General features: G+C 40.6%; 1 protein-coding gene across 4 annotated transcripts in view; it reads right to left on the bottom strand.

Moving 5' to 3' along the window:
- The window catches only part of CLYBL (citramalyl-CoA lyase), a 192,228-nt gene that overhangs the window by 28,349 nt on the left and 149,183 nt on the right, over positions 1 to 14,696 (bottom strand). For all 4 annotated transcript variants that reach the window (XM_082279340.1, XM_082279337.1, XM_082279338.1 and 1 more), the window contains exon 7: positions 12,462 to 12,586. In XM_082279340.1, the coding sequence (XP_082135466.1) occupies positions 12,462 to 12,586 (125 nt within the window). The remainder of the gene's footprint in view (positions 1 to 12,461; positions 12,587 to 14,696) is intronic.

Genomic DNA, 14,696 nt, shown 5'->3' with positions numbered 1-14,696 from the left:
GTCTCTGTGTAGGCTCCAGCTGCTTTACCAGCTGTGGAAGATCCAGGGACAAAGACCAGAAAAAAGGGGAGAGCACACTGTTTTATAGGGGGGGGGGTGGGGGGGTGGGGTGGAACAAAGGGAAACAACCAATGGGGATTGACTGAGGAGGAGGAGAAAACAGAGGAATATCCAATAGGTATAATTTAAGGGAGGGAATTACATGAGTAGACCAATGGAGCATCGAAGAAGGGAGAACTTTTCAGAACTAATACATAAGGAAATAGGGGAAATACATAAACATAAACTTATACATAAAAGTGGATGGAGAACTCCTGAACCAATAAACTTAAAACATGTAAACTAAGAACCACTAGGAACATGGGAACTCGCCGTAATGAGGGGGTGAGAATCAGACATCTGTGTTCTGGAGGCCTGTCCGCCTGTCCTCTGAATGCTCTGCTGCAGTGGCCACTGTAACCTGCACTGCAACAATTCAGGGATGAGAAGTGGGGGAATGGAGGACAACTGTGGCACTCACCAGACAGCAGTCTGGAAGCGCAGTCCTTCTGAGGAATGGGCGGCTTTGTGGGTCAAAGACGCTGCCCCGGTTTTAAGCAACACCACACAAATTCTGCTATGCCTGTCCAGTGCCATCCGTCATACAGCCACACAGAGAATGTGCTAAAGGCAAAGCCCTGTGAGAAATAGGGTGACTTTGGCACTCATCACTCTGCAGTGTATGGGAGCTGTAAGGGCACTTTGGCTGGCCCACGCTGTACAGCTGTTGTGAAGGCAGCACAACACAGCAGAGGGGTTTGTAAATACAAAATGTCTGTGCTTCCTCAGCCTGATTGCTCCATAGATCTGTCAGGGCAGACTACCAAGGACGAATCAAGGGAAAAAGTGAATGAGCGGTGTTCCTTGTTTGGGTCATCACGCAGAGTTGCAAAAAGTCCTTCCCAATTGACTTAGAAGAAAGGAAAGACTCAAGGTGTTTCCTTCTGGCATGAAGTATTATTCACAATGACATTTAATGCTCTGTTAGGACAATAGTAACACTTTAAAAAAGTAACAGCAATTTATGCAAGATGCAGGCCAGGCTGAGTAAGGTCTTAACAGCTCTACTTCGAATTTCAGTATATCCTAAAGTGCTGTGAGGATGGAACAAAGAAGATTTGGCAAATATAGAAGACAGCTGAAAGTGAATTAAAATTATAGAAAGCTGCTAGGTTTTGTTTGTTTGTTTGTTTTTGTTTTGTTGTTTTTTTGTTTGTTTTGGTGGGGTTTTTTTTGTTTCCTCAGAAGGTAATGGCAAATTATGGTCTTGGAAAAATGGGAATTGAGAATGGTCAGCTCCAAGTGATGCAAGGATCCAGCCTACAGGCAAGAGAAGCCATAAGGCAGAGTTGACAGAGAGCAGTCATTTTCACAGGTCAGGACATGAAGACATAGGCTAGTGATAAAGAAGGGCAATCAGTTGTGCAGTAAGAATAACAAATGCAACAAATTTCCAGGTGGTTGTGGAGAGACTGAAGAGATGCAGAACCAAACTTCGTAACACACCAGTTTGGCAGATTTTATGCTTGTATCTTAGGAAGTTCCTTTTAGATAAATGCAGCCACTCCAGCACAGCTCAGACCTAGCAAAGTTCAATGTGTAATTGAGGGCTCTTCTTTGACAACTTAGAATACAACCCTGGCCGCATGTGGCCATTGATCTTAAACATGGCTCTTGTTATACCTATATGTCATCCTTAAAGATTTGCCTTGCCTATAAGAAATGACATGTATCAAGTCACAGAAAGAGTCTCAGCGTTGGTCATTTGCCATAGCAAAAGATGAACGCATTAATGCAGTGTTTCCTGGAACATGAAGACCTCCTCTTTTTGTGTGTGTCTCTCCTGTGTTTGGGAACATTTACTTTGTGAAACTTTTGGGAGTGGTCAAAGAGTTTGGTAAATCTATACGACCATTTCATAACCAGAGTATACTAGTTTTTAGTGGCAAGAAGCATTTTACCTTTCTAGAAGTTAAATGGACAGGATTCAGTGTCCACAATTTCTGTGTTATCTGGGGATCAATATTCTGTGGTGGAACGAGGAGAGGGGAAGAAATGATACAGGTAATTTTCTTGCTAGTGTTTATCATGGGTATAATGGAATTCTGTTATATATGGAATTGTGTTGACTTTGAGTACAACAGGGGATGGACAGGATGATGAGTGAGGTACCCTTATGTTTTTCCATAAGATTAGGGAATGTAAAGTTTTATACTTCTTCATCTGTGCCGAAACCTTTTTATATGATACACAATGTTACACAGGGTTTTACTCTCACCATATTTTGTTTCTTGATGTACCACTGGATTAAGGAGAGAAATAAGCAGAAAAAAACTATCATGATAGAGAACATTTAAGGCACCTCATAGTAATGTGACACAATTATCTCTGAGTTGTATATTAAAGTACTTGAGTTAATTAAAGTCAAACAATAATTGTTCTGGGACGTGTGGGACGATGATCAGATGAGCTAGTCCCCCTTGGCTGACAATACAGAAGAATTAGATGTACTCCTGCACCTGGGAATGCTCATGGCTTTTACCTCGGCATTTGCTCCATCTGTGGTTACCTGTGCCTCCATCCACATCCATCCCAATGACTGCAATGAGCTCACTAAGAGGGTTACTGCAGACCCTCAGTTCTTAGACCACTGTAATCTATTGATCACCTGCATTGGTATTGAATATGAAGATTGGTTTTCCTAAGACATAGCAAGTATGTAATTTTTGAAGTACCAAACAACTTCTGTAAATTCCAAAAAGTCTACTGGCTTCCTGTCTGTTGGCAGATGGGACTCCAAGCACGAGCATCAGTTTTGAGAACTCCGTGCTCTGTTTTTGGAACCACTGCTGTGGTCCACTCAGTCATTGTCCAGCCTCTGCTAATAAACCTTTGATTCGATGCCTTGATCGTGTCATACATGTAGCCAACAACTTTAACTCCCGTGTGAGAGTTGCCAGGATTTTCTCAAAGACATTTATATAGGTTACATTGAGATTGTGGCTTGTCTACAGTAGAAGGAAAAACCCCAGTTGTCTTGCATCAGATGGAAAAATGTAGCCATTAATGCTAGGTTAATTTGTTGTGTGTGTCCACATATCCGCTGTCCTAGGCCACTGTGTAGAGATAGCCACCTTTTTCAAAAGCAGCTTACTCTGGGAATCTAGTCAGGCTACTTAGATGGCAGGCTTGAAAGTGCTAGGGGATCCTGGTGAGTAGGTAAGGCTTTGGCATGGGGGACATTCTGGGTAGTTAGGCCAATAGAAAAAAAGGAAAAGCAAGACAAGATGATGTTCCAGGAAACTGCAATAAGGACAAGAAACCACCTGCTGCTGAATTTTGAATTAAGTATGAGTCTAAAATAGGGGTTATCTAATGCTTATGGAATTGCCAAAACCTCCTCTTCCACTACTTAGGGGACTACTGATTGTATGACAGTCTCACAAGTGAGGGAAGGTCCTTGGACAGTACTCTGCTGTCATGTGGTTAGAAATAGTGCACCACTGATAAAGATTTGGTGGTTTTTTTCCAATTACTTTTCTCAACAGTTTTGCTAGCAATATTTTCCTTTGAAGACCCAATCCCTGCAGAGTGTGTGGCAGTCTGGTTGTCTCCTTGGCCTACTTGGCAGTCTTTGGAGGAGATGTGCATCTAGGACATGGAGGAAATGGGCATAAGGGGACCAACGAGCCAGCCACCCTTCTCTCCTCCACCCCCTTCATCATTAGGAGATGTTGTGAGTCAAACAGAGCTCCCACACTGCTCTGGTAACGCGGGCCAGAGGCTGTGTGTGAATACAGCCATTGTGTAAATAAGTAATTATGTAAGTCCCCTTCCAACCCCTGTGACCTGTGTCGGCACTTGCGGGCAGATGCCAGGCTAAATGGAAATGAGCAGAAGGGGTGATGCCAGCTGGCTAGTGCAAACCTTGTGTACCTCCTAACCCATATAGACAAGTGTCCTCATGTCCACAGACACAAGAAATCTTTGATCCAGTTATCTGAGAAACACTGATTCTTTCCATGGTAATTCAGTGTCTTGCCCACTTCTGAAACCCAAAGGTCTAGTTATGACTTTTTGGAGACACCAAAAATAAGAGGAATAAACACACTAAAATCTGCTTAGCTCTGAGAACATTACCTCTAATCCTGCACAATATTAGCTATTACAAGGAAATAAGAGTTTTGTGTTCTGCAAGCAGGGCAGATTTGGTTTTCTGAGACGGGAAGGGAGCAGGTGGATGGCAAAGGCTCCCCCTAAAAAGCATGGCATTCAGAAAGATAATTCCCCTGGGATTAATGAAAACACACATTGTTGAAGTGACTCCCTGCAGAGGAAATTTGGAAGTCTTTGCTTTGGGGCTTAAAAAGAACGCTTGGATTTGCTTACAGGTAATGAACAAAAGAGAAGAGGAGCCTGGTCACAGCAAATGGCGTTGGGTCTGTGCCTGGGGGAGGAGTGATTATCCTCAATACAAAGGAATGATTTCTCTTGAAACAGAAGGTTGACACCATATTTTTGGGGAAGTCAAGAGCTAACAGCTGTGATGGTGCTGAATGCAGGTTTAATTAATTTTTTTCTTCTGCAAGTTGTAGCCAAAGAGCCGTCATTAAGAGCTGGGTCATGATTCTACCTTCTTGTAATGAACTTCCAAAGGTTAGTGAGCTGCTAGGAGGTGTTCAGTGAAATCTGGGTCAACTGGGAATATTTTCCAGATGACATGGTAATGCCTCTCTCTCTTCTCTGCTCAGGCCTGTCCTGCCTCCAGAGCAGACTCATACATAACTCTCGCTTTCTTTAAGTGTCTTTGCAGTAGGTAAGAAATGCCCAAATAACCAGTGCAGTCACATATGACAAACTGAAGACTTCACAGGCAGTGAGCTGTATGGATAAAGCTTTTTGGGCTGCATATTTTCACAGCCTTTCCTTTGGACCCTTTCACATTCACCCCTTTTCTGTAAAAACAGTATGGGTAGAAAGACACCTGTACACAAAATCTTTGGAGAAGATAAATGATCCCTGAAAAGGTTTGTCAAAGATATCTTTTTGGAAAGAGAAAATTCTGAGTGGGTCTCTGATCTGTTGAAGCGTGGATGAGGAGGGAATTCTGCAAAGTATCATCACCATTAACTTTCTGTAGCCATTTTGTTGATACGTAGAAAACATTAGAAACCACTACATTTTGTTTCTTTTTGCCAGCGTAAGCTTCCACTGGAGAAGAAGTAGTCAGTGAGTTCAGAGGATAAATCAGTTTGTAATGCCAGAAGCAGGCCTGTTTGTTTGAGATAGGCTTCTACCTCCAGGAGCAGATGGAAGGACACAAAAGGTCAAGAAAGAAAGAGCAACAGCCACATGAAATAGAGATTGATTTTTGCCTCAAATAACTCCCAAGCAGCAGTGCAAGAACTCTGACAGAAGAAGCCCTTTCTAAAGCTCAACAGGTGGAAAGGACTTTGTGATCCTTCAAGTCCACAGTGGGGCAGGAAAGATGAAGAACAAGGACTTACAAGGTCCTTCATTTCTTCTCCACCTGGCATTACTGTTTCCAGCCCATATATAAGGGTTTTGCCCTGCTGTGTGAGCCAGACAAGCTGTTTTTCCTTCTTATAGTCCCCCAAGCTGCCTGAACCACCAGGGATAACCCTTTCAGCTGGGGTGGGCCTGGAGATCCTGCTTGGTCCAGCATCAGAAACTCCTCAGGCCACCAAAGTCTCTCCCTCTCCCTGAGCAAACAATCTATTTAAGATCCCTGAATGAAAGGCAGATATGAGGATTTTTTTTATTGCTGTCTTTGCATTTTCTTTAGTTACCTTCCCATTGTGGTTGCTGCCTACTTGTGTGCTCTTCTAGAGCAGGAAGGAATAAAATTAAAGAAGCAAAGTTCTAGAAATCAGGAATATTCTCCACTGGTTTTTATTCTCTGTCTTATACTGTATTGGGAACGGAAGAATCCTAGAGAGCACACTTGCTGCTGCCAAGCAAATCTTTATTTTATAGCACAAAAGCAGCTTCCTGGACAAACAGCCTATTCAACCATGCATTTTTTTCTCCCTAGTGAGCATCATGGTTATTATATGGAAAAGTGAAAAGTAGCTGATATTAAGACTTTAGGATCCTCAGACACTCTTCATTTAGTATTTTGGAATTAACTTGAGGTTTATAGTCATGGAAGCAATGTGTTAAATATAAACTAGAAAATTCAATCTGAAAGTAAATGACTACAGGGCACACAGACGGCATTTGATACCGAAGGGAAAGGTAGCTGTAAAATACAAGGGAGTTGAGAAAAATAATAATAGCGAGGCTCGTTCTGCCAACAAGCATGGAATTGCCCATATTTTTGTATTTTGTGTTTTTTCTAATTTCAGACTCATTTTCTGAATAGGATTGAACTGCCATTTTTTACTGTAATTCTCTATTTCAACCAACAGAGCTTTTGCAGAGAGCCACTCCAGGTCCCTGAAAAAGCTGGCTAGCACAGAGAGAAGTGAAAAGGCAGCAAGACTGCTGCTACTTAAATTAACTGAAACAATATTTTGGCTGTACAGGCTTCTGAATTCCCTCAGTAAAGCTTAAAAAGAGCCATCTGGTCAGAACATTACCTCTCTAGTTAGATCCTGCTTTGGAAATTGAAATGAGGCTCACGAGAGCTCGTTAATGCTTTTTAAAGAGGGATTTTGGAGGTGGGTAGTTGTCTTGGTGGGTTGGTTGGTGCAGAGCAGGTTTTGGCACGATGGTGGGCAGGTGTCTGCAGTGCTGGGTGTCTTCCCACTCCATGTCCATAGCAAAGCATCGGCTGCACTGGGAATGTGCCGACACAGCATGGCCCTTCCAAAAGCAACTCACCCTGCATTTACCTCCTTGAGCCAACAAGGGTAGAGGAGTCGTGCCTTGCTGAGGGGGAGCCCAGAGAGGTGCCATCCTCTGCAGAGCCTGTGTCCCCCGGGACAGGAGCAGCTGCCTCCTGCAGAGGCTACCTCCAGGTGGCAAGGCTATGGAGGCACACAGATCCATCCTGCTCCCGGCTCATGGTGAAACTTCTCCCCGCGGGAAATATCAGTGTGCCATCCGAGTCCCTCTCCCTCTGCGTTTTGGACAGAGGTCTTTAATGAGTGGAGGAGAACAGATTAAGAGCCACCAAATGCCTGCTGGGGAGTGGAAAGGAGGGAAGCTGGCAAGAAAATATTTTTGTATGAGTTTCTGCCCTGCTTAGAAGCTTTTGCAGCCCTGTGTAGTAAAATCTGTCTCCTTCTCTCCCCACCTGGCATAACTCCCTCAGGACTGATTGCACCAATGTAGGAAGCAGTATAGCACAAGCAATTAGCTAGTACAGCCCCTTCTGCTCTATTGTAAAGGTTCAAAATTTGCCCCCAGATGGATCTTTCTAAGAGAAAAGCCTTCAACCATGACACAAAACACATTTGTAAAGCATTTTTCAAATACTGAAACTGTATAGAGAAACTTTGAGTACTAATATGAGCTCTCTCAATCTCAGTTTTGACATTAAAATTTCACTTGGCCATTTTTTAAAAAGATAAACAATGTAACAGTGGCCCATGCTTAAATCCCACCAGCACTCTTCATCTTTGCATAGAGATACACCTGAGCCTAGACTTCTAAAGGCTGGTGCTCCTTAAAGGTGGCAATTTATCACAAATTCCTGAATCCCCCACTCTGCAGTGAAAGGAGTACACATTGCCTGATTAACACAAAGGACAGAAATGTCCTGTGCTCTCGGAGGGAGGGCTGACAGCACTGCAGCCCAGCACACACAGAGGTACCCTGTGCTGCCACTGTCACTCTGGGATGGGATCCAGCTTGGGTGGCGGCACCTCAAAACTCAGCAGTCTGTCCTGGGCAAGGGGAGCGGGGTGCTGGGCTGCTCCCTCACTCCCAGCTCTACATAAAGCCCCAAGATAATGTCCTGTAAAGTGCAATATAATCCCTGTGCGTTGATGGGGTTTCATACAGCCCCATGCCTGAGGGATGCTCCTGTGTATCCCTTCCAAGAGGCAGCCCTGGGACATGGTCCTGCTTTCCTAGCAACCACGGGCTGGATTGAGACAGGGTGGATCCCACGTGGCTGGGGAGCCCTCCTGGGGTCCACGGCACAGCCAGGAGAAGGAGGAAAGCCGGGAGAGACCTCCCTGTGAGGCAGTGGGAGCTGGAGCTGGCCCAAGCATGAGGGCGCATCGTCTCTAAGATACAGTGGCTTGGGGTAGCTTTTCCTAAACAAAGAGCATTATAAGGGAGCCACTGCTGGAAATTTCCATTCCTTTGTTGGATTGATGCTGTGTAAATAAATGCATTCCTAAGATTTTTCATAATCCTGGAAAGGTCCGTAAATGAAACTGTACAGTTTGCCAAATCACTGGAGCTCATATATATTATTCTTCAGCTGCTGGGAACATGATATACAATGGCACAGAATATAATGCAAGAAACATATGCTAAAGGTCTTCTTAGAAGCACTCTGTGCATTTGTATGTGGCACGTACAACTATTTCTTTTGATTTGCTCTATGGGATTTAAATATTCAACCCATATTACAACCTGGGTTTGTGATATCCTTACCTTAACTCTAAATAATCCTTACCTGACAAGTGACCTTGGCAGTATCATTTAGTTATTCCCTAGTTTCATATGTGGGTGCTTTGAAAGCATTTGTAAATTAGTATGTGAGATAAATGTGTAATCAACCTTTTACTTTATTCTTCTGTTTTTCTTTATATTTGAATTTTATTTAAAAGTAAGGCAATTTGGGAAGATTCAGTTTCAATAATGATATAATTCCTGATGTATTTACACATTGAATGGCTTAAAAATGCATTTTCAATATCTAGCATTTTTGTCATATACAAACACTAACTACATATAGAAGAGATACAGTCCTGTATCCAGTGTACTGGAAAAATAAAACTCAGGAGTTACTTAAATAGTAAAGACTCTTATATCCTCATTGTTAGAAATCAGATATTCTTAAAATAGGATGGTAACTTCTCCCATTAGATTCAGCTAATCTGTATTTATAAGATGACTTCCCTGTTTAACATAGCTTTAGAAATTTCTAACAGAATCTGTTCTTTAGACTACTGGAATGATGTTTATCACCCTTCTTTCTCATTTTTGAGCACACTGACATTTATCTTATATTTAGACTTTCCAACAGCTATGCCTGCTTTCTTTAGGACGAAAATTTTAATTTTGAAAAGCATATCCCCTAGTAATGCAGTTCTACTGGAAAAATATTGAAACAACCTGGAAATAACACTTTTCTTTTTAAGCACTTTTCAGTTTTAGATCTCAAAGTTCTAGACAAAAGAGAGCACTTAATAAATAGTCAAATAAAATACAAAATGTACTTTTTCAGCATTTGTATCTACTTGTCCAAAACATAACGTTGCCATTTATTTCCTAGACATGCTATTTTTCAGTTGGATTAGAAATGCGAAAAACAGCCCTACAAACAAAACAACCTAGAAACCAAACCACAGCAACCCCTCAGACAGGGCTATCTCCATAAGGCAAGCCCAAATACTTCTGGCTAGCTGGTTAGCTCTCTAATTTCCTTCTCTTTGGACACTGCCACAGCATCTCTAATTCCACAGTGCTCACTCGAGATCCTAATTTTTCCTGACCTCAGTACTCATATTTGGGTGATGCTATGTCAAAGCATTTCAGTGTCCAGGATGAAGTAGCCTGGTTCAGCCTTCTTTCCAAAGAAGATTATTATGGTAATTATAGTTCTCAAATTGGAATAGATTATAAAGCTTATTACTGTATTTTAATATAAAATATTGTTAACTAAGGCCATCAAACTTTAAATCAAATTAATAGCAAACTATGATCCTAGAGCCTGCAGACCAGTAACTTACCTACCACACAAACAGCTGCACAAATCCCTCACATTTATTTTTTCCAGGCTTTCAACTTTGATTAATAACATGGTAAAACCATGCGAGTCTCAACCATATTAACCACCGCTATATTTTTCGTCTTACTGACATGAACACTTTAATATAATAAAAGGGAAAGGAAAACAGAAGAGGTGTTTCATTAGGACACGAGGATTACTGAAACCGCTGTGTGGAGTATTTGCCAGGAGGTGGTGGGGGAAGAGTTATTACTCACATTTTAGCATGTCGTTAGGATGTGGAGCGAGAGGATCCCTCAGTGAGATATGTTTGCTTTGGAAAAAAAATTAAGTAATCAGACCGTCCAAGCTCTTCTCACTGATGCAGTCATAATAGCAAATTAGAAACTCAGTTAACGAGTTTCCAGCATTACATGGAAAACTATTTTTCCACATCTGTTATAAAGTCCAGTAATACAACAGTGCTACAAGATCCAGAAGTTCACATATTAACCTGCCAGTCCTTTTTTATTAATAGAGGGCTACATGCAAAAATATATGAAGCATGCAGCCTGGTTGGTTAAAAAAATAGCCTGCACCACAAACCCTTAGCAAATTTGCTATTGCAGCTGATTACAGAAGCTTATAACATATTTTAAAAGCATTTATGAAGAGAAAAAAAATCCCCCAAACCCAAGTAAACCCCCCCTGAATGGCTGATATAAACAAAAAACCTCAGCATTATGTCAGTAAAATAGCAGCTTCAAAACAAATTTAAAGATTAACGCTTGTCTAACACAAAATAATTCTATATTAAACATGGTTGGCTTAATGATTGTGTGATACTTGGACTGGAGTTAAATTTAGTCCAGTCTCCTAGTTGACTGTTCATATGGCAGGGATGTTCCTTAGATGAGTTTCTGATACTAAACTCAGCTGAATGAATAGTATTAAACACATCATAAACAATATTTGGCTGAGTAAGTTGTACTTTTTTCTTGCTGCATCTACCTGCCTACACATTTGCACCAGCAGTATGTTTGTAACGATGCCTTTTGTGAGGGAGCCAAGCCTTGTAAATCAGAATAATGGGCAAAACCAGTCACATATTTTCTATCTCTATATTGTTTGCATGAAGAGAGCTACATTTCAAAATTCAGGGGAAGAGAACAAAGAGATCCAGGCATACAGCATTCTAAGAGTGACCCTGAAATCACTGCTCTGGACAGCACCCAAATAGCGTAGTCATGGCTCTACTGGAAACACTGAGGTACCACAAAGGGGATGCAATAGCTCAGCAAGGAGAAGGGCAGAGCAATAGCAAATACCTTGTCACACTTTACCTCTGAGAAGAAAGCATAATTTCTATTTTGACCTTTGCAGCATTTTTAAGGCACAACATCCACAGTATCAGAAATGCAGGGCAACAGGGAAGGCAGCTATCCCATATTTTTTTTACCCACTAGAAAGTGTAAAAAAATGTGCAGAAAATATTTATGTGGCACCAGAGAAAGTGAGACCCTATGCACAGTCTTATAGATGAACTTCATGACTGGAGGGATTTGTCTCCTACTTGAATGCCACACAAGCACATGTAAACCATTCCCACTCATCTGCACTCCCCATTCCGACATTGGGACTTTCCTTTTTAACTAGCCTAGGCTTGGCTGAGACTAAGATAAACATGTTTGGCTGCAACTTTTTTTTCTTTCAAAAAGAGGCAAACTGGATTATAGCAAATAACCTTTAAGATAATTAACTGACAATGCCGCAACTAGCATAAAATCTTCCTTCAGGCGACCCCTAATTTAAGTATTACTGGCACAAAGTGGAGACAGATTGTGCATCACCACCGCAATATTTACATAGCAGAAACCCACAGAGCAGGAAACGTGAGACTCAATGATGCACTAAATTAGGAACAATCATATTCTAGTGTTAATTTGCTTTCTCCTCTATCCAAAATTCAGGTCCAGCAATTGGTACAAATGCACATAAAACATTCCCATTTTTAGTGATTAAGAACTACAATCTGCAAGCAGTTTCACTCAAAAGTACATTCACTCATTACTGGGCATGTTAGAGGGATCAAACCCCCAAAGTGAAACAGGTCTACCATCACAGATATTTTTTTAGAAACCGAAGGCTTCCTAATCCATTTATTTCTTTCCATAAAAGATGTCTGTGCAAGCAGTCTGAGTCCTCTGCCAGACTACCTGACTTTTCGTTGCAAATATTTTCCTCTGACAGTAATACTGTGATTCTGCAGCATAATGGAGCAGCAGTTTTAATTCTCCAATGCTGTAGATACTTGCAGGTACTCAAAAGGCTGTGTAATCAAAGAATTAAAGTTAAAATGGGGAGGAAGGAAAAGATAGCCATTCTATTTCTAAATATATTGGGAAGTGATACATTTATAATATACACTATGCAGAGACAGATTTCCCAAGCAATACTCTTAGTTACAGCACACTTCGTAAGATAAAAGCAAAGAGCCATCACCGACCTTTCTCAATCTTAAATGTTATTCAAATTTGGTTCCACTATGGCATATTAACAAAATATTTACCTTGCCTAATCGCTGATGTTCTTCAAAAGCAGAAATCAGTTCTTGTGCCCACTTTATTTTTTCAGGGCTCGGAGAGAACTGTTCCTGGACAACAGCAATTTGGTTGGGGTGAATCACCTGCTTACCTACAAAGAAGATTAATAACACCAGAATCATGCATCAACAAACAGATGTTCAAGCAAAATGTTCCAACCACTTGAGGCTCTCATATGCCTTGCAGACTTTCTTGCTCTCTAACTAATTATTTTACTTGGTTTATTTTATTTTTAAAACTGGAAAACAGGCAGATAGTTTTTTTACAGATTATTTTGAGAGTAAAAATACCTTGTGCTATGCTTGCATTCAGTATAGTTTGAAAGAACCCATGATTCTTTCTCCTCCCTCCCCATTTCAATCCTTACATCTTCTCTCAGTCATTTCAGGTGCAATTGTTTGTCTCGGGCGATTACAATTGCCAATAACAATTAAGTATAAGGCATCTCTGAATTTGACTATATAAATAACAGCTCCAGCCAGTCTTAAATAAGTTGTATTAAACAGTGTTCAGAAAATGAAATCTGAAGAAGATGGTAAGAGATCTGTAGGACTGAAAAGTTACCAGTAGCCTAAGGATCGTGCCCTAAATTCTCAGTATTGTCTTAGCACCGTATAATCCTTGATGTTGTTTAAACTGTTGTTGCTGCAATTATTGGTAGTTGCAGGTAGGCTGTAATATTTATTTAGTCACTGGTATATCAAACAACCACCAGCAGTGCCCTGAGGTTTTATGAAGCATATTTTTAATCCTTTCTTGTATAAACATAAGAAAATAAAAATATATGTTGTCTTTTTTTTCACTAGAGATTTTCAAACGTGAATCGACAGCCACACAATCCGTTTTAATCTGTCATTGAATTTAGCTACCTTAAAACAAATACATGTCTAATTTGTTTGACAGTTTTAAAAGTGCAGTGTTTGACATTATTAGTTCATTTCTATGGGAATTTCACAGACCGGTGTGAATTTGTGATTTGCTTTTAAGGTGTATTGATAAAGAGAGGCTACCGTAACTCCCAGCTTCCTGCAGAATAAATGACTCTCCTCGGTGCCAGATAACAAGACTAGTAAGAGGGATGAGCCTGATCCTGCAATCCTGCCAGCAAGTGAGCAGTCCCCTGCAGACCGAGGGTCCCACAGCCCTGCCGCCCTGCCGCCGCCGCAGCCTCTTGCGCAAGCGAGATTTTTGCACGCCAGGAAAAGTTGGAAGTGTCAGGACCTAAGGAGGTTTCCTGCACAACGGGGTCTGTTCCCGTGTTTTTACTGACACTGAGCCAGCTATACTTTAGGAATCAGCCCATCACTAGATCTGAGAAGTCTCACACATGAGCGCAGGAATACACCTATTTTCAATGAAAACACCCCTGCAAAAATCCCTGGGATTACTTTCATCAGACTGCAGTGGGTCTGAGTGATAACCTGGAGTACGAAGAAAATCTCCTTGATTAAATGAGCAAAGAAGTAGTAGTCCTTTAGCGTTGCTACATTCCTTTGCTAAAAAGCCATAAGTAGCTCAATTTTATTTCTTGTTAAACAACGTTTAGTTTATGATATTACAGGCATGCAAATATTCAGTTTGAAATTTCAATATCATAACTATTTTTAAAATATCTTAAAAATAGGTAAAAGCTTAAACCCCATTAAGAACTATAATTTTTGAAAGAAATTACACAAAGACTTTTTTTAAACTAATGTGTTTTACCTTAGGTCTACTCAGAGGTTTCTTAGTCAGTTTAATAAAATGTCATCATTAATAAACTGATGATGTTCCTTATTTGTAATACAACAAATTCTCCTAGCTAAACCATTAATTCCAAAATTGAAGTGTGTACAAGCATTTCTTGAAAAATCCTAAGGAGCTTAACTTTCTGAAAAAAATGTTGAGCATATTTTAAATGATATTTAAAGTCAATCTCTAATTACAGCAAAATTAAAAATACATCTATATGATTTTTTAAAGTGTAAAACATTTCTGTAAAAAGATTTGCTTTTGATAAAGATACCTATAGTAGTAAACTATGCTTTTTCATAATTTAAACACTACTGAACAATTTATGGAGAATATAATCCAACTTTTGATTTATAGAACTCAGTTGATTTTTGTCACAGTCTACCTATCCAAATAACTGACATAATGCCATGCAGGAACCAAGTAAATATTTTAAACAGAATTGCTTTTATTGACAAGTTACTGAGAGA

The sequence above is a fragment of the Coloeus monedula genome, assembly GCF_965178545.1.
Source record: "Coloeus monedula genome assembly, chromosome: 3".
Taxonomy (NCBI): Eukaryota; Metazoa; Chordata; class Aves; order Passeriformes; family Corvidae; genus Coloeus; species Coloeus monedula.
Note: the sequence above shows the minus strand (reverse complement) of the source record. Positions and strands in the feature narration are given on the sequence as shown.